The 19,455-nt window shown below is 43.0% G+C and overlaps 2 protein-coding genes across 3 annotated transcripts; both read left to right on the top strand.

Moving 5' to 3' along the window:
- Positions 1-6,048: 6,048 nt before the first annotated feature.
- LOC115138714 (TATA box-binding protein-like 2) lies at positions 6,049-9,087 on the top strand. Its single transcript, XM_029675847.2, has 7 exons — positions 6,049-6,155; positions 6,404-6,747; positions 7,030-7,117; positions 7,203-7,294; positions 7,652-7,819; positions 8,415-8,509; positions 8,654-9,087. Exons 1-7 carry the CDS (start codon positions 6,099-6,101, stop codon positions 8,728-8,730), a joined length of 921 nt encoding a protein of 306 aa, XP_029531707.1. The 5' UTR covers positions 6,049-6,098; the 3' UTR covers positions 8,731-9,087.
- Positions 9,088-9,480: 393 nt separating this feature from the next.
- Positions 9,481-18,818, top strand: LOC115138713 (beclin 1-associated autophagy-related key regulator-like). Of its 2 annotated transcripts, none has more exons than XM_029675846.2 (9): positions 9,481-9,715; positions 12,283-12,345; positions 12,497-12,539; positions 12,681-12,762; positions 12,986-13,223; positions 15,253-15,482; positions 15,735-15,943; positions 16,867-16,952; positions 17,035-18,818. In XM_029675846.2, exons 1-9 carry the CDS (start codon positions 9,678-9,680, stop codon positions 17,333-17,335), a joined length of 1,290 nt encoding a protein of 429 aa, XP_029531706.1. In that variant the 5' UTR covers positions 9,481-9,677; the 3' UTR covers positions 17,336-18,818. The 2 variants fall into 2 exon arrangements, with proteins under 2 accessions (XP_029531706.1, XP_029531705.1); XM_029675845.2 differs by lacking the exon at positions 9,481-9,715 and adding an exon at positions 11,154-11,646.
- The last annotated feature ends 637 nt before the right edge of the window (positions 18,819-19,455 follow it).

Raw genomic sequence — 19,455 nt, 5'->3', positions numbered from 1 at the left:
CTTTGTTTTTCAGACTGAGCACTTTATTTACATAGGTAACATCCCAAATAGCACCCTATCGAAGGGAATAAGAGGCCATTTGGGATGTTACCTATCGAAGGGAATAAGAGGCCATTTGGGATGTTACCTATCGAAGGGAATAAGAGGCCATTTGGGAAGTTACCTATCGAAGGGAATAAGAGGCCATTTGGGATGTTACCTATCGAAGGGAATAAGAGGCCATTTGGGATGTTACCTATCGAAGGGAATAAGAGGCCATTTGGGATGTTACCTATCGAAGGGAATAAGAGGCCATTTGGGATGTTACCTATCGAAGGGAATAAGAGGCCATTTGGGATGTTACCTATCGAAGGGAATAAGAGGCCATTTGGGATGTTACCTATCGAAGGGAATAAGAGGCCATTTGGGATGTTACCTATCGAAGGGAATAAGAGGCCATTTGGGATGTTACCTAATCGAAGGGAATAAGAGGCCATTTGGGATGTTACCTATCGAAGGGAATAAGATGCCATTTGAGACACAGCCATACAGACATTTGCTGGTATATTATCAGACTAATTGAATGTGATGTCAAAGCGGCCCCACAGCTCCAGACAGGGACTCCACCAGCTGGAAGTAGCTGTATTTGATGTCATACCTGAAATTCAATAAGGAAGAAAAAAAAGTTACGTGATCCTCCTAACAGACTCAATAAGTTGTAGTAACAGGCAGTATAAGTTGTAGTAACAGGCAGTACAGTACGAATTGTAGGAACAGGCAGTATAAGTTGTAGTAACAGGCAGTACAGTACGAATTGTAGTAACAGGCAGTACTAGTTGTAGTAACAGGCAGTACTAGGTGTAGTAACAGGGAGTACTAGGTGTAGTAACAGGCAGTACTAGTTGTAGTAACCGGCAGTACAGTATGAGTTGTAGTAACTGGCAGTACATTACGAGTTGTAGTAACTGGCAGTACAGTATGAGTTGTAGTAACAGGCAGTACTAGTTGTAGTAACTGGCAGTACATTACGAGTTGTAGTAACTGGCAGTACATTATGAGTTGTAGTAACAGGCAGTACATTACGAGTTGTAGTAACATGCAGTACTAGTTGTAGTAACAGGCAGTACTAGTTGTAGTAACAGGCAGTACTAGTTGTAGTAACAGGCCGTACTAGTTGTAGTAACAGGCCGTACTAGTTGTAGTAACAGGCCGTACTAGTTGTAGTAACAGGCCGTACTAGTTGTAGTAACATGCAGTACTAGTTGTAGTAACATGCAGTACTAGTTGTAGTAACAGGCCGTACTAGTTGTAGTAACAGGCAGTACTAGTTGTAGTAACATGCAGTACTAGTTGTAGTAACATGCAGTACTAGTTGTAGTAACATGCAGTACTAGTTGTAGTAACAGGCAGTACAGTACGAGTTGCATTAATAGTCAGTTCAGTACAAGTTGTAGTAACCGACAGTACTAAACTCAGCAACAACAAAAAAAACGACCTCGCTGTCAACTGCGTTTATTTAACATCTGTAAATATTTGTATGAACATTAGATTCAACAACTGAGACATAAACTGAACAGAAATGGAATAATGTATCCCTGAACATAGGGGGGTCAAAATCAAAAGTAAGTCAGTATCTGGTATGGCCACCAGCTGCATTAAGTACTGCAGTGCATATCCTCCTCATGGACTGCACCAGATTTGCCAGTTCTTGCTATGAGATGTTACCCCACTCTTCCACCAAGGCACCTGCAAGTTCCCAGACATTTCTGAGGGGAATGGCCCAAGCCTTCACCCTCCGATCCAACAGGTCCCAGATGTGCCCAATGGGATTGAGATCTGGGCTCTTCACTGGCCATGGCAGAACACTGACATTCCTGTCTTGCAGGAAATCACGCACAGAACAACGAGCATGGTGGCATTGTCATGCTGGAGGGTCATGTCAGGATGAGCCTGCAGGAAGGGTACCACATGAGGGAGGAGGATGTCTTCCCTGTAATGCATAGCGTTGAGATTGCCCGCATTGACAACAAGCTCAGTCCGATGATGCTGTGACACACCGCACCAGACCATGACTGACCCTCTACCTCCATATCGATCCCGCTCCAGAGTACAGGCCTCGGTGTAACGCTCATTCCTTCAAAGATAAACGCAAATCTGACCATCACCCCTGGTAATACAAAACTGTGACTCGTCAGTGAAGAGCACTTTTTGCCAGTCCTGTCTGGTCCAGCGACGGTGGGTTTGTGCCTGTAGGCGACTTTGTTGCCAGTGATGTCTGGTGAGGACCAGCCTTACAACAGGCCTACAAGCCCTCAATCCAGCCTCTCTCAGCCTATTGGGGACAGTCTGAGCACCGATGGAGGGATTGTGCATTCCTAGTGTAACTCGGGCAGTTGTTGTTGCCATCCTGTACCTGTCCCACAGGTGTGATGTTCGGATGTACCGATCCTGTGCAGGTGTTGTTACACGTGGTCTGCCACTGCGAGGACGATCAGCTGTCCGCCCTGTCTCCCTGTAGCACTTTCTTAGGGGTCTCACAGTACGGACATTGCAATTTATTGCCCACAGTCCTCATACCTTGCAGCATACCTAAGGCACGTTGATACAGATGAGCAGGGACCCTGGGCATCTTTCTTTTGGTGTTTTTCAGAGTCAGTAGAAAGGCCTCTTTAGTGTCTTAAGTTTTCATAACTGTGACCTTAATTGCCTACCGTCTGTAAGCTGTTAGTGTCTTAACGACCGTTCCACAGGTGTATGTTCATTAATTGTTTATGGTTCATTGAACAAGCATGGGAAACGGCGTTTAAACCCTTTACAATGAAGATCTGTGAAGTTATTTGGATTATTTGGATTTTTAAGAATTATCTTTGAAAGACAGGGTCCTGAAAAGGGATGTTTCTTTTTTGCTGAGTTTAGTTGTAGTAACAGTACAGTACTAGTTCTTGTAACCACCAGTACAATACTAGTTCTAGTAGCAGGCAGTACTAGCTGTAGTAACAGAGAGTACGGTACTAGTTGTAGTAACAGACAGTACAATATTAGTTGTAGTAAGACTGTACTTGTTGAAGTAAGACAGTACTGTACTAGTTGTAGTAAGACAGTACTATTGTAGTAAAGGGCAGTACTGTACTAGTTGAAGGTGAGGCCAAATGTAAGATAAGAGCCATTTTGATATATGTGTGGCAGAAGTGGCCCCACAGTAGAGGTATCATAATACCGATAAAACCTAGCTGTCAAACAGGGAAATGGTTTCAATCGTTTTTTCCACCATTCATTTTTCCCCATAGGGGATTTTAGAAACATTTCAAATAAATCAAGTCAAATTTGATTGGTTACACACATATTTAGCAGATGTTATTACGGGTGTAGCGAAATGCCTGTGTGTTCCTAGCTCCAATAGTGCAGTAGTATCTAGTAATTTACAACAATACACACATCTAAAAGTAAAAGAATGGAGTAAAGAAATATCTAAATATTAGGATGAGCAATGTCTGAGTGGCGTTGACTAAAATACAGTAGAGTACATTATATACATATGAAATGAGTAAAACAGTATGTGACCATTATTAAAGTGACTAGTGTTCCAATTAAAGTGACCAGTGATTCCATGTCTATGCATATAGGGCAACAGCCTCCAAGGTGCAGGGTTGAGTAACCGGGTGTTTGCCGGCTAGTGATTACTATTTAACAGTCTGATGGCCTTGAGATAGAAGCTGTTTTTCAGTCTCTGTCTCAGCTTTGATGCACCTATACTGACCTTGGTTTCTAAATGATCGCCAGGTGAACAGGCCGTGGCTCGGGTGGTTGATGTCCTTGATTATCTTTTTGGCCTTCCTGTGACATCGGGTGCTGTAAGTGTCCTGGAGGGCAGGCAGTGTGCACCCGGTGATGCGTTGGGCAGACCGCACCACCCTCTGGAGAGCCCTGCGGTTGCGGGCGATGCAGTTGCCGTACCAGGCGGTGATACAGCCCGACAGGATGTTATCAATTGTACATCTGTAAAAGATTGAGGTTCTTAGGGGCCAAGCTGAATTTCTTCAGCCTCCTGATGTTGAAGAGGTGCTGTTTCGCATTTTTCAACACACTGTCTGTGGAGGTGGACCATTTCAGATTGTCATTGACGTGTACGCCGAGGAACTTGAAGCTATTCACCTTCTCCACTGCAGTCCAGTAGATGTGAATTGGGGCATGCTCTCTCTGTTGTCTCCTTAATTCCACGATCAACTCCCTTGTTTTGTTGACGTTGATTGAGAGGTTATTTGGCACCACTCTGCCAGGGCCCTCACCTCCCTGTAGGCTGTTTTGTTGTTGTTGGTAATCAGGCCTACTACGGTTGTCGTCAGAAAACTTGATGATTGAGTTGGAGGTGTGCGTGGCCACGCAGTCCAGGGTGAACAGGGAGTACAGGAGGGAGCTGAGTACGCACCCTTTTGGGGCCCAGGATCAGCATAGTGGAGGTGTTGTTTCCTACCTTCACCACCTGAGGGTGGCCCATCAGGAAGTCCAGGACCAAGTTACACAGGACTAGGTTCAGACCCAGGGCCCCAAGCTTAATGATGAGCTTGGAGGGTAGTATGGTGTTGAATGCTGAGCTATAGTCAAGGAACATCATTCTTATATAGGTATTCCTCTTGTCCAGATGGGATAGGGCAGTGGGGTGGCGATTGCATCATCTGTGGATCTATTTGAGCAGTAGGCAAATTGAAGTGGGTCTAGGGTGTCAGGTAGGGATATGATCCTTAACTAGCCTCTCAAAGCACTTCATCGTGTCATTTAGTTCAGTTACCTTAGCTTTCTTGGGTACATGAACAATGGTAGACATCTTGAAGCAAGTGGGGACAGCACTTGGGCTTTGTTTCATGTAGGCTTACCCTGATGTGACGTTTTGATAACCCTGTCAATCTCTTTCGGATAAGGTGAGTTTTACAAATATATTCGGATCTATTTACTCTGATTCGAAAATGCTAATTAGCATCAAAGTAGATATCCCTGCAAGTTCCTGCACATCATCTCTAGCTGACACCTTTGCTAACAGGTATTATTAATTACTACATTTAGCTAAAATAGTTAATCCAGAGATTCTTACATTTGCCTCGATTCGTCATTCTCGACCAGATCATTATGGCATTTGTAGTTCTTTATAATAGCCACATTAGCAGCTAATTAGCATTTCATTTTTGAGGGTCAATTACAGGTGAATATATTGATAAAAGTCACCTTGTTCTAGAGAGATTTACACTCTTATCAAAATGTCACGACAGGGTAAGTCAGTCAGAAACACAGTTCTTATTTGACGTGTTTCTAAAAATACCCTATGGGAAAAATGAATGGTGGGAAAATGATTGGAATCATTTCCATGTTTGACTGCTAGGTTTTATGGGTAATATAACTCATATCATGGGAATCTATTGAGATAGAAGGAACACGATTTATTTAATATTATTGCTTCAGTGGGTAGCTTGCAAAGGATTGTCCAGTTTTACAAATGTCCCCTTTTTAAAAGTTTTTAACTCACCATGTGCCTCCTGAGGAAAGTCACACCTTTTCACTGCATCTATATTTTCTGCCATTACATTGCACGTTAAAGCAATTCAGTTTCAAATTATCATATTTGGGGGCTAATTCAATATTCTAAACTTCTAAACGTCCCGAGGAACATTATTTATAGAAAAAAGACAGTAATATTAGACAGTATTTGTGTAGAAATCTTAAAATACAGTAATTCCATATTTGTTTACCTCCTGTACATAGTTGTTTACCTCCTGTAATGCTCATGTATCGGTCTACTTCTACAAAACAATTTCTAAGGTTCATCTCAAGTTGTCTCCATCTTCTGCTGACAGACTTGAATATTATAATTGTATATTTTTATTTTATTTATCAAAATAGCATGAGAATCAGGTGAGCATCAAAACTTTTAAATCCCTACTGTGGTTCATTATAATATTATCATTCTCAGCGCACAATGTACTGTGGCCTAGTTATCAGAAACAGGCTACTCCTGCAGGGCATAGACATTCACACCTGTAGCCAATTTAGCCGCCTGTCAGTCAATGAACGCCCCCAAGGCTCCCACTTGTTGCTAAAAAAATCCTGGCTCTGTTCCTACATGATCAATCATGGATGAAGATTCAGCATTGGAGAGTTATTTTGATGACCCAATTGGAAATGTACCAGTAAGTAGCCAGTGGACCTGATTGCCAGGGTAAATAGAAAGAAGTCTGAGTATTAGGAAAGAAGTCTGAGTATCTTTCAGTAAAATTAACAAAATTGACCTCAACATTTGATTTTAAATTACTTCAACCAACAGGTATTTTATCCTAATTTTCCACTTGGTCTCATCGACAAGTGACACAAGATAAACTGACTAAAGGATGCATCTAATTCCACTCATTATTTTTTTCTTCTCTGGTGTGATTTCTAGGATGCCTCTGGCTTCCTGTTTGAAGGAGACCTGGGCTTGCATGGCGCCCCTCAGCTCCAGGACCCATCCTTTCTCTCCTCGTTGAGCCAACCAGAGAAGGACATCGGGGAGGATCTGGATCTCAGCTTCCTGCCTGATGACCTGCCAGAGGACACCTGTGGAAATGCTGCTACTAATGCTAACATGACACAAGACCGCGTGTTCGATGGCTACAGGCCTGAGGAGTCTGCTGAGACTGACCCTAACCAGTCGGCCATGACGGGAGGCTCTACCTTCTGTCCCATGACGCCTATGACCCCCATGACTCCAGTGGCTGAGAGTTCTGGAATAATCCCCATGTTACAGTGCGTGATGGATGTTACGATAACCAGGATCCCATCCATTAGTGCAACGTAAACCGTTTACACCAAATGCTCTAAATGGTTTCTGTTTTGCTATGGTTTGCACTAATTAATATTACCCTAGGAAATTAATTAGTGCACTATACAGGTATTGGCCAGGATAGGCTCAGATTAAAAGTAGTGCACTATAAAGGGAATAGGGTACCATTTCAAAAGGCCTCCTAGTTGTCTAGTCTCTATATTGATGAGTGCTAGCAAGTGAGCCCATTTGTTGTTTATGTGCAGGAATATTGTATCTACAGTGAATCTGGCTTGCCCACTGGACCTGAAATCCATCGCTCTTCAAGCCAGAAACGCTGAGTACAACCCCAAGGTAATCAAAGTATGCCCAGCCCAGACAATGTTTAAGTCAATATGGTGGTGTCATGCCATGATGTGGGCATTGTACTCTGTTTCAGCGTTTTGCTGCTGTCATTATGAGAATACGGGAACCTAGGACCACAGCACTCATCTTCAGCTCCGGAAAGATGGTCTGCACAGGAGCCAAGAGGTGAGGAGGGAGAACAGTTCACCACAGACACCATGTACCATAGTCATGTTCAGTAGAAAATAAAGTGTTAAGAAACAGGGACATATAACCTGAATTTGTCCAATAAAAGCACATGTTTATTTTCTGTTGCAAGATGTTTTGTTACGGTGTGCCCTATTGAACACTGATACTCTGTCATTTATCAGGGCCCACTCTTAGATGATTTACTCTAAATAAATAATATGCTGTACTGCACCTGTCATTGCTCAAGGATAGGAGAAAGGGGAGAGAGCTCATTGAGCCCTTGTCCCAAAGTGGATAAAGATGATCCCCTCATTCCTCAAGCAACTCCTATGTTTTTGCTGTCTATTCTGCCAGCGAGGAGCAGTCTCGACTGGCTGCCCGCAAGTATGCTCGTGTGGTGCAGAAATTGGGCTTTCCCGCCAAATTCCTGGACTTCAAGATCCAGAACATGGTGGGGAGTTGTGATGTCTGCTTCCCCATTCGGCTGGAGGGTCTGGTGCTGACTCATCAGCAGTTCAGCAGGTACACTCACTGTGACATATTGAGTGTCTGCTCTGTAAAGTACTGACCCCCTTTAGTCAGAGAAATTCTGTCCATTATGTTGATTGAATGCTGAAGTTTTAATGTTTTCCTTTATTAATTCCTTTTTACAGGGGGGGAGTAAAACGCTTAGTGTACAGTTAAGAAGAATACTTTGACAATTAAAAGAGCTTGAGGCCTTCCGACCCCATACATGAGCATCAATTTATTTTATTTGACACTATGTATATTAGTGCTGCAGTACTCATGTTTTGTTTTCACTGTGTCAATAAACACCCTTGCACAGAAGTGCTTTTGCGGCTCCACTATCATTTTCTTTTGTAGAGTTTAAGCCCAAATAGGTTTAATTGAAAGGTTTTCATAATAGCCTTATGGCTTACTCTACCCGAACACTGGACCTACTGATATTCAGAGGATTCCCAGTATTAAATGTTCTTTTTTTTTTTTTTTTTTTTTTTTACAGCATAGTCAAATATACTCCAGACCTGAGCAACCTATTCTCCTGTAACCAGAGCCATATATTTAGATATTTCTAAATGGCTCCCTTTAACTAACTGTGTGGTTTTGGGCCCTCTAGTTATGAGCCAGAGCTGTTTCCTGGTTTGATCTACCGTATGGTGAAACCACGTATTGTCTTACTGATCTTTGTGTCTGGAAAAGTGGTTCTGACAGGTATGTATGTTGACCACTGGTGTTTTCTCTGTCTGACTTCCACACACCACCATGCTATGTTGACATGCTTCAGATGCTTGCTTTTTACATTGTAAAGTTTCCATTAACAAAATGCAACCAGATCTTCTGTAAATTTTCTTTCAGGGGCTAAGGAACGTGGAGAGATCTATGAAGCCTTTGAGAACATCTACCCCATTCTGAAAGGATTCAGAAAGCAATAAGTAGTGCAATTCTAATGCTGATATGGGTGAATAAAAAAAATGAATCTACATTTATTTACAAACATGAATGTGTCAACAAAAAAAATGGAGTGTTGGCTATACTTGTGGAAAGTGTGTATGGTGCACTTATGTACTTTTATAATTTTGTAATGGTGGATGGATGAATCTTTAATGTAATATTGACCATCTCAGAGAAATTAATTTTAGCAAAGTTTGCATGTAATACATCTAACCCATTCGTAGACGCTAAGCACCTTTAGCGCCTATTGACGATAGTAATCACAGATGTATAAATCTGAAGCATCCGATATTCGGCAAATTTTCTCATGGATGAAACATTATCTCAATACAATTTCTGTTCCCAAAACAACAATCTGTTACGAACAGAGTTGACACATTTTTGTTGACTTTACCCTTTGCCAAAGTTTAAAAATAAAATCCATTGTTTAGAAGGAATGCAAGGGTGAATTGAGTTATTGCACTGGCGCACTTCACAGAGTAGGTGTTCCCTAACGGAAATATGCAAATATTTAGAACGAGCCAATGGGATCTTACTAGCTCGTGATTGGCTCTGCCCACCTCCTTGCTTGTTCTGCCAACTATGATTAATGTGCTCCCATTGGAAACGACAGGCTGTGGTAAATCTTGAATTATTTATTTAAAAAATTGACAGCATCTTCTGGCTGGGGAGTTTTGTTAAGAGCACAAACGCTTGTTCGAACGTTAAAACACATCGCTTGCGGTACGATTTTGGAAACATAAGGAACATATCAGATAAATATTTTCTAAATCCAAAAGGTTCAATTACTACACACCTTTATAGGGTTAGGGTTCCCACGTGGCCATATTACAGCGCATATTTACAGGCAGCCACCTGTGCTAATTAGTATCTAGTATGCTCCGAACACCTGCGTAAGCGTAACTCGGAAGTGTAGTTCGTCAACTGGATGCACACACAGCATATGGATCAGTTCAAACTACTGCAGTAAGTGCATTTTTTTGTGTGAAAACCGTTCTCGTTGATATTAAAGGGGAATATCCGCATGTTCCAAAAGTTTTGCAAGTGATGATTACTAACATTTTAAAACAGCATTGGAATTGTAGTCAACTGTGTGTGTGGAGATAACTGCAAGGTTTTCTAGAGCTAGTAATAATAAAACATGCTTGTTTTCATATGAGTGTACATTACAGGTGTGCGTTACACTGATCCCATCCACATGTAATGTAAAGTAACCATCTCCTTTACAGCAGGTATAAGCAACTGACAAGCCCGCCACCCCTCATTTGAAGGCCCTCAGATAAATTTCCAATTTACTGTTTGCAAGTATTATTAATATTAGAATGAACAAGGTGAAATTAAATGTGCTCCCGCTAACCGGGCTATCTGCATTGTCCCACCACCCGCCAACCCTACTGCTACACTCTGTTCATCATATATGCATAGTCTTTTTTTCGCACTATTGGTTAGAGCCTGTAAGTAAGCATTTCACTGCAAAGTCTACCTGGTGTATTCGGCGCACGTGACATACTTTGATTTGGCATCAGCAGTTTGTCAGTCACTCAATTAGCCAATGTCAGCTAAAATGATTTAGATTGGTAAATGCTTTCTAAATGTAGTAATCATGATTGAATTACAGGTTGTGGGGTCCCATTGATGTTAGTCTCTCAAAGATATCATTAAAACCTGCAAATATTCCTCTCTACCCCATATCAAAATGTGTCAAATTACAGCAAACTTGCTTTAAAACTGCAACATTTTCTTTACACCCCATGGCAAAAATGCAGAATGTAACATTGCACAAAACAGACAGTAGCTGCAGTATGAAAATGGGCTGAAACTGCTTCTCCAATAGAAATCCCCGATCACACTTTTAGACGTTGTGATTGCGACGTTGGCTTGCTAAACCAAAGCTTCTTTAAAAAAAAATGTTTTTATAACTAAACCTCTCTAAAACTCGAATTGTTCTCTGTGGCTAAAACTCATGCCTATATACGTCATGTCTGACGGTCGACTCGCACCGAACTGCGCATATGTCGTTTTTGACGAAAACGTGCGTCTGTCACTCACGAGGTTAGAGTAATAGCAAGTTTAAAGAATCTAGGTTTCTCTCATTTACTTCCCAAACCCCGGACTGGCCTGCTTGGTCTGTTTCGCAAGCGTTCCCAGAAGTCTCGCGATGTTGCGCCTCTGGGTTTAGAAACTGGTAAATATTGGGTAGCTAAAATGTTTTGCTCGCAATTTGGTGAGGAGTTGTTTTTTTGTGCCCCCTACCACCATCAAAGTTGTCTATCCCTGCCATACAGCAAATATTATATCCATCTGTAGCATAGACCATATAAAAAACAAACAAAGATTAGCTACATTCAAAAGTAAACCGATCTGTGCATATAGACTCAGATTATACGTGTGGTCACGTGACCATTCGTACATAAACAAACCATGTCACGTAAAAAAACAGTGACACAGTGTGCTAGCGAACGTTAGCTAATAGCCGCCTTTGCCAAATAACCGAAAATGAAGACTGTATACAATTAACAAGAAGCAACGAAGAGTGTCAGACAGTATACCAGTAGTTATGTAGGTAGTTAGCCAGAGTAGCAGTCATTTTGCTAGGTAAGCTAGCGCTTGAACGGCAGTTCCATGGCATCCTCAGCGGGAAGCGAAGTCCGAGCCCTCGGCCCTAGCGAAGGGACTTTGCCCGGTGCTCGGCCACCACTTCGCTCGCACCACCTACACACCACAACCACCGCAGGTTCCCCTGGATCACTGATGGTGGAGTCGGTGGACGACGCGGAGGGTCTGTATGTCGCAGTGGAGAGATGCCCTCTCTGCAACACCGCCAGGCGCAGGCTGACTTGTGCCCGATGCATCCAGGCAGGGGATTTCGTGTACTTCGACGGTAGAAACCCCGAACTGTGCGTGTTAACATTTAACTAACTTCGAAACACGGCTCTAAGTAATGGCACTGATGACTTATGCGGCATCATCAGCTAAGATTCATTTTAGTACTCAACAATCGAACAAACATGATAGCTGGCTAGCTTTATTTACAAGAAGCTAGCATTGCCATAAACAAAACGTTAGCTCTTAACACCAGGTCGTTGTTAGTTGGCTAGCTAGCAAGGTAGTTTGTTTACAGGAGAACCATGGAACGTTACACCCAGTCGGGCTGTTTGGGGAACATAACACATAGCTAACGTAGTGAAACTAAAAATAACTCATGACACGTGGTGTCACGGCTCTTTGTTAGTGAAGTCGTGAAGGGTCATTGGCCTAATACTTTACTTACGTTGTCATGTTCTATCATGTTTTTGTGAGTTTCCAGAATTCAATGACTAGCTAATAGTCTAATGGCAGTGAATGTAGTTTTTCTATAGTTAAATGAATCTCAACTTGTTTTTGTAAAGTAGCTAGTTCTAAGCCACTTTCTCGCTCAATTCCTGTGCTTGGAGCATGTTGGGGGCACTTCACTCATTCTGCTGAGCTGCAGTCAGAAAAAATGTACATGCCATTGGGTTATTAATTACTTTTAAATATATATATTTTTATAGATACACTGAAAAATTGAGAAGACTTAAAATGCTGACGGAGAAGAAAGATCTTCTTGAACAGAGGTAAAAAATTAAAGACCAGTTGCAGTTAAAAAATAATGACTATGTTGAGTAATATCTTACTACTTTGCTCTTTGTTTTCAATCGTTTCTGCATACAGGAATGTTTCAGCATTATATTAATCATATGAATAAATCTACACTCTTTTTCCCAGGGTCATTTCTGCCATGGATAAGAAGGTCCAGGCAGATCAGCTGGTAAGCTAAGTTATGACAACACACAAGAACATGATGAACTTAATTTACTTTGCCCTACGCGATGTAGCCTCTGTCTGTGTGTTTCTATGTTTCAATATCCTGCCTATTCTTTTCAAATGTAATGTGTTCGGTTTCATTCAGAAATGGAAGATGATGTCATGCAAGATGAAGATTGAGCAGCTGAAGGAGGCCATTGGCTGTGGGAATGAAGAGGTGAAGAGTGGTGAGTTACATGGCCCCAACGGACATTCAAATCAGTGACAAATGACCCTAGGTGTTTACATTTTAATGTATTGTCTTTATGAAACCTGACATTTGAAATAGTGGAAGACATTGGATGCTTCCCAAATGGCATTATATTCCATATATAGTCCACAACTTTTTCCATTTGGTATGCATCCATTAAACATATTAATCAACATAGTATCTGTCCATCTCACCCACAGGTAAGGACCTGCTGCTTCGCTCCCACGAGGAGAGCCAGAGGCTGCAGCGGCGTGCCAGCCGCCACCAGGAGAAGAGGGACAAGATCGAGAGACACAACCAGCGGCTGGGAGAACTACTGGAGAAGAAGGGCAAGGAGCTGCAGGGTCGTCTGGATCACCTGGCTGAGGTCCGCAAGGGACACATCCTGGAGCTCACTGCTCACATCTTTCCAACACAGGAGGAGAAGCAGGGCAGCAGGTCAGTGACACTGTACCTCATGCAGCAGGGCTATATATGTATAGTTGCATCCAAATATATTTGGATGCAAATATATTTCATAAAGGAGTCCCAATTTTATTTTTTATTTTTTCAAATAAGCTGAAAAATAATAGTCGCCTATTGGATTTTCAACATTGCAGATCCAATTTTATTTTCGTAAACTTAAGTTTACAAATTTAATTGAAAAAATAAAGACATGCTTGGATAAAATTATTGGCACCCGGAGCTAGTACTTGGTTGTCCACAGCCTTTGGCCAAGAGAACTGCAGACACGCTTCTTGTAGCCATCCAATGAGCTTGCTACACCTTCCTACTGGCCAACTGCTCTAATTATTCAATGTTTGAGGAGTGCCCTCCACCAACTGCTGGGTGAATAGAATACCCTGACATAATCCTTTGAGGATTGAGAATTTTGACCTCTGTTAAAGTGCTCACAATCTCAGAGGACCTGAGGAGGGATTAGAGATCAGGGGTCAGGAGAAGGTTGTGAGGGAGTGGGAAGTGGTAAAGGAAGCGATCCCGCATCAGTATCAGCAACATGGTTTCCCTTACTCCCCAAAAATGTAATGTGACACACACACACACAGCCCTAAGAAGAAAGGAAGTGCACAGAAGTCAAGTCAGTTATTCTCCCATTGCCTGTACCACTACTCCTCAGAGACCTCCCTGGGTTTCTTATAAACTCAGCAAAGAAACGTCCCTTTTTCAGGACCCTGTCTTTACAATGAAGATCTGAAGTTATTTCAAAGGGTTTAAACACTGTTTCCCATGCTTGTTCAATGAACCATAAACAATGAATGAACATGCACCTGTGGAACGGTCGTTAAGACACTAACAGCTTACAGATGGTAGGCAATTAAGGTCACAGTTATTAAAACTTAGGACACTAAAGAGGCCTTTCAACTGACTCTGAAAACACCAAAAGGAAGATGCCCAGGGTCCCTGCTCATCTGCGTGAACGTGCCTTAGGCATGCTGCAAGGAGGCATGAGGACTGCAGATGTGGCCAGGGCAATAAATTGCAATGTCCGTACTGTGAGACGCCTAAGGCAGCGATACAGGGAGACAGGGCGGAGCGCTGATCGTCCTCGCAGTGGCAGACCACGTGTAACAACATCTGCATAGGATGGGTACATCCAAACATCACACCTGTGGGACAGGTACAGGATGGCAACAACTGCCCGAGTTATACCAGGACCGCACAATCCCTCCATCGGTGCTCAGACTGTCCCCAATAGGCTGAGAGAGGCTGGACTGAGGGCCTGTAGGCCTGTTGTAAGGCTGGTCCTCACCAGACATCACTGGCAACAACGTCGCCTACAGGCACAAACCCACCGTCCCTGGACCAGACAAGACTGGCAAAAAGCTCTCTTCACTGACTAGTCACGGTTTTGTCTCACCAGGGGGTAATGGTTGGATTTGTGTTTATTGTTGAAGGAACGAGCGTTACGCCGAGGCCTGTACTCTGGAGTGGGATCGAGATGGAAGGTCATGGTCTGGGGCGGTGTGTCACAGCATCGTCGGACTGAGCTTGTTGTCATTGCAGGCAATCTCAACGCTCTGCGTTACAGTGGAGACATTCTCCTCCCTCATGTGGTGCCCTTCCTGCAGGCTCATCCTGACATGACCCTCCAGCATGACAATGCCACCAGCCATACTGCTCGTTCTGTGCGTGATTTCCTGCAAGACAGGAATGTCAGTGTTCTGCCATGGCTAGTGAAGAGCCCATTGAGCATGTCTGGGACCTGTTAGATTGGAGGGTGCGGGCTAGGTGCAGTCCATGAGGAGGAGATGAACTGCAGTACTTAATGGTGGCCACACCAGATACTGACTTTTGATTTCTGGCCGGAATATGACTCGGGGCTTTTAGTTTTTTTCAAGGACAGGACCAATAGTCTGTCCAGGGATTTGATGCTTTAACAATAGACATCAAGTATAGGCCTATAGGCCCTCTCAACTACTTGTTGAAGAGTTTTAGAGATGTTCCTCTCTGCTCCTCTGTCTCTCAGGGACCCAGCAGACATGTTGTCAGAGTGTGACCTGGCTCTGACCTCCAGCACGGTGAGTGAGCTGGCTGAAGCCCGTCGCACCACCTACCTGTCAGGGCGCTGGATCTGGGATGACCAGAATGGCGAAACCAGCATTAGCATCACCGGACCCAGGGTCACGCTGCCTAGCAACGGGGACTGCTCCCCCTATTACAGCTGGGTGGAAGACCAGAGCACCAATGAGGGGCCAGGTAGGACTTTTTAGTAAAATACGTTGTATGTAATGATTACGTTTGCCATTTAGTGCACGCTTTTATTCAAAGTGACCTACAGTACAGTTGGTGCATATATTTTAGTATACTTTTGTAGCGCCACACACTTACCAAAAGAAGAAACGACTAGCTGATTGAGAGGAACATCTTGTCCTTGGAGATGAACGATTGACAATATTTACTTGTACTGTGCCAAGGCTATTTGTGATCATTAAGAGCTTTCATTTCCAGAGCTGGACCACATCAACCCAGCCCACACCATCAGTGCAGCTCTCTGCTATGCTACCCAGCTCATCAACATCCTCTCTCATATCCTGGATGTCAATCTGCCCAAGAAGTTGTGCAACAGTGAGTTCTGTGGTGACAGCCTGAGCAGGTACAGGTTCACCCGTGCTGTCACCAAGCTCAACACCAACATCCTTCACCTCTGCTTCTCACAGGTACTACAGAGCATGGTTCCTCTTCTGTTTTCTCCCCTTGCCGTTCTAAGCAGTGTTTGGGATAGTTCACCCAAATTTACAAAATGACACATTTGGTTTCCTTACCTTGTCCATAGTGCTTGCACAGTATGACAGAAATCCATTCTTTGGTTTATTTTCCCTGGCATGGTGTCTACATGCTAAAGTTTTAGCATTCGTGGCACAAATCCCATTCAAGTCATGGGACCGATATTAGCATTTTTTGCTCGTCCAAACAATTCCAAAGTATCTATAAAAAATATATAAAATAACATTTGAAATGATTGTGAAACTTTACAAAGTCAATTATAGATGTTTTGAACGTGTGAAAAATGTAAATATCGGTCCTGTGACTTGAATGGGATTTGTGCCACAAATGCTACAATGTCAAAATAGGGGTAAGATGGGTATTGATTTTGAGACATGACCTAGTATTTTACTATACGCATTTGATATCATTGTACCTTTTTATACACGCATACATAGTGTGACATTCCAGTTCTTATTTAGATATCTCTGTGAAATGAGTGTACTGCAATCTTTTTACATTTAACTCAGTTTGAGTTAATTTGGCTTTTTGCGATCCGCGGAAATAACTTTGCAGACGACCACCACAGCCATGTAAAATCCTAAAGTCGCTGCGAGAGAGCGCACTGCTATGTCAACAGAGCTCAGCGCTTATTAGCAGATGTATTAGGCCACGAAATCCAACTTTTGGGATATAATGGTAATGATATGTTAAAGAAAGACCCTACTGAACCATTCAGAACATGAATCATAATTGTCTTTGTACAATGTATTTTATGACAAGGAAGTGAGATTACATCACCAATGTACGTTTTCAGCCACTCTGGGCCGAGTGGGTGGACACCCTGCACTTACCAGTTTTGTGTATTCTCCTGCAGCATGTTGAGAGTGAGCTGCTGCACCCTCACCACACCCTGAGGAACATCATGTTCCTGGTCTCTCCTGACAACAAGAACCTGGGCAGGTAAGAAAATCCCTGGTCAAAAGTTGTGAATTCTATTTTAAATAGGGTGCCATTTGGGACGCAATCTCCTCCCTCTGTGCAGGACGGGTCCATACGAGGTGACTGCAGACCTGGAGGACTCCATGGAGTTTGTGGAGCCGGAGGCGGCCGGCCCTGCGGAGGAGAGCGGAGACGAGATGGTGACTGACGAGGAGACAGACCTGGGGACAGACTGGGAGACGGTCCCCAGCCCACGCTTCTGTGACATCCCCTCCCAGCCCATGGACCTGTCCCAGAGCATGGCCATGCAGGTGTCTCAGCCTGTGGGCCAGGCCGGGGGCATGATCTCCTCAGCAGCTGCCTCCGTCACCTCCTGGTTCCGGGCCTACACAGGCCAGCGCTGAGGGAGAGAAACCTGGAGGCTCACTGGCCAGGGTTGTATACATTAGTGCAAAAATATATATAAATTAACGTTTTGTAATGTAGAATAAAAACTAGGGTTTCTTATTGGACAAGTTAATTTAGTCCCTCCTTGTTTTAGTCCATTTGGTTTCTAATGAATACACCCCAGGACAGGCTGGACTGATGGAGCTATACAGAATACCACATACCCAAACACAGAGAGAGTTCTGCTCCATTCTCTGCCTGTAGTCAACTTCTGCCCTGCTCTGCAACCACCAAGAAGGGATATTTTGTTTTTACTAGAAAAGTTGTCATTGAAATAGCAGCAGTGATTCTTCTGGTGAAAAATGTTTATAGTGAGAAAGACTGACTTTTGGGGAGGTTGTTGTTCAATGAGTAGTCTCTCTCGCGAAGACTTTGGGTGCTCTGCTTTCCATCCCAGTGATTGTGAGAAGACTATTCAAAAGAGACTGGACCGGCAGTTGCATTAACTTACATTGATTGAAAATGTCAAGACTAAGGAATACCACAGCATTGCACTGGATATGAGATGTACAAATGTGGCTTCATTCTATCCTGTTATTTTCCTCCTGAGATCTGGACTGTCCTGTGTACCCATCCTTATTGTCAGTTCTTAACGTTTGTTTTCTTGGGGTCAAAAAGTAGTGCATTACACTGAGTGGCGCAGCATCTCAGTTCTAGAGGCGTCACTACAGGCCCTGGTTTGCTTCCAGGCGCCGCCCTATGAAACTCATTGTAATTTGTTCTTAACTGATTTGCCTGGTTAAAGGTTAAATAAATCAAAACATAGGGAATTAGAGTGCCATTTGGGATGCAGTTGATGACCTTTATGCTGCATTATGGTTAATGTAAAGATTGTGTTTGAATACTGACAAATGCCAAACAAGGGGCATGACCTTAGTGTTCTTCTCAGAATTATGACACACTTTGTTTTACTTCAATTGCTGTTTACTTACCGGTCAGGTTTGTGTGATGGAAGCAGAATGGGACAAAGAACTCCACTGAAGCTGTACAACTTTGTACTTTTTCTGGGGGGGGTGTGACCTAGTGTTATCTTACCTTTTTATTTAGGGCTCTATTCAATCCATTTTGTGGAAATTTGACACCACAGCCCAATATAAATTTTAAAGGCAATGTTCTAGCATTGGCGGAGACTACATTCATGGTAAATGCTTCATATGTTGGCTCATTCAGAAATGACTTTTAAATAATTGATATTGTGAACTCTGTATCGCTGCATTTGATATGGTTTGAATGGAGCCCTTAATCTTTTTATAGTAACGTGGGTGCCTGAACTGTTTGTGTGGGTCTGTTCTACTACAGGTATGACATATAGGTGGCATAAATGAGAAGGATATAAAGGGACACATCTTTGGCTTACTTCATTTGTACACTGAACAAAAATAAATGCAACATGTAAAGTGTTGGTTTCATGAGCTGAAATAAAAGATCCCAGAAATGTTAGATATGAACAAAAAGCTTATTTCTCTCAAATGTTATGCACAAATCTGTTTACATCCCTGTTAGTGAGCATTTCTCCTTTGCCAAGATAATCCATCCACTTGACAGGTGTGGTATATTAAACAGAATGACATTACACAGGTGCACCTTGTGCTGGGTACAATAAAAGGCCACTAAAATGTGTGGTTTTGTCACGACACAATGCCACATATGTCTCAAGTTGAGGGTGCATGCAATTGCTAATTGAATGTTCGTTTCTCTACCATAAGCCGCCTCCATCGTTTTAGAGAATTTGGCAGTACGTCCATCCGGCCTCACAACCGAAGACACGTCGTCTTCGGTATGGCGTCATGTGGGTTTGCTGATGTCGACAGAGAGCCCCGTGGTGGGGTTATGGTATGGGCAGGCATAAGCTATGGACAAAGAACACAATTGTATTTTATTGATGGCATTTTGAATGCAGAGATACTGTGACGAGATCCTGAGGCCCATTGTCGTGCCATTCAACTGTCACCATGTTTCAGCATGATAATGCACAGGCCCATGTCGCAAGGATCTGTACACAATTCCTGGAAACTGAAAATGTCCCAGTTTTTCTATGTCCTGCATACTCACCTCACCCATTGAGCATGTTTGGGAT

This window comes from Oncorhynchus nerka, linkage group LG12 (assembly GCF_034236695.1).
Source record: "Oncorhynchus nerka isolate Pitt River linkage group LG12, Oner_Uvic_2.0, whole genome shotgun sequence".
NCBI lineage: Eukaryota > Metazoa > Chordata > Actinopteri > Salmoniformes > Salmonidae > Oncorhynchus > Oncorhynchus nerka.
The sequence above is the reverse complement of the archived record's forward strand: the minus strand, read 5'-3'. Positions and strand labels throughout refer to the sequence as shown.

What these genes read in the sequence shown, in the direction of transcription:
- LOC115138714 (XM_029675847.2), top strand. Translation starts at nt 6,099, where the DNA reads ATGGATGAAGATTCAGCATTGGAGAGTTATTTTGATGACCCAATTGGA. An exon ending in GTCTGCACAGGAGCCAAGAG is followed by an intron (nt 7,295 to 7,651) that starts GTGAGGAGGGAG and finishes CTATTCTGCCAG; the next exon opens with CGAGGAGCAGTCTCGACTGG. An exon ending in ACTCATCAGCAGTTCAGCAG is followed by an intron (nt 7,820 to 8,414) that starts GTACACTCACTG and finishes TGGGCCCTCTAG; the next exon opens with TTATGAGCCAGAGCTGTTTC.
- LOC115138713 (XM_029675845.2), top strand. Translation starts at nt 11,372, where the DNA reads ATGGCATCCTCAGCGGGAAGCGAAGTCCGAGCCCTCGGCCCTAGCGAA. An exon ending in AGGTCCAGGCAGATCAGCTG is followed by an intron (nt 12,540 to 12,680) that starts GTAAGCTAAGTT and finishes GGTTTCATTCAG; the next exon opens with AAATGGAAGATGATGTCATG. An exon ending in TTCACCTCTGCTTCTCACAG is followed by an intron (nt 15,944 to 16,866) that starts GTACTACAGAGC and finishes ATTCTCCTGCAG; the next exon opens with CATGTTGAGAGTGAGCTGCT.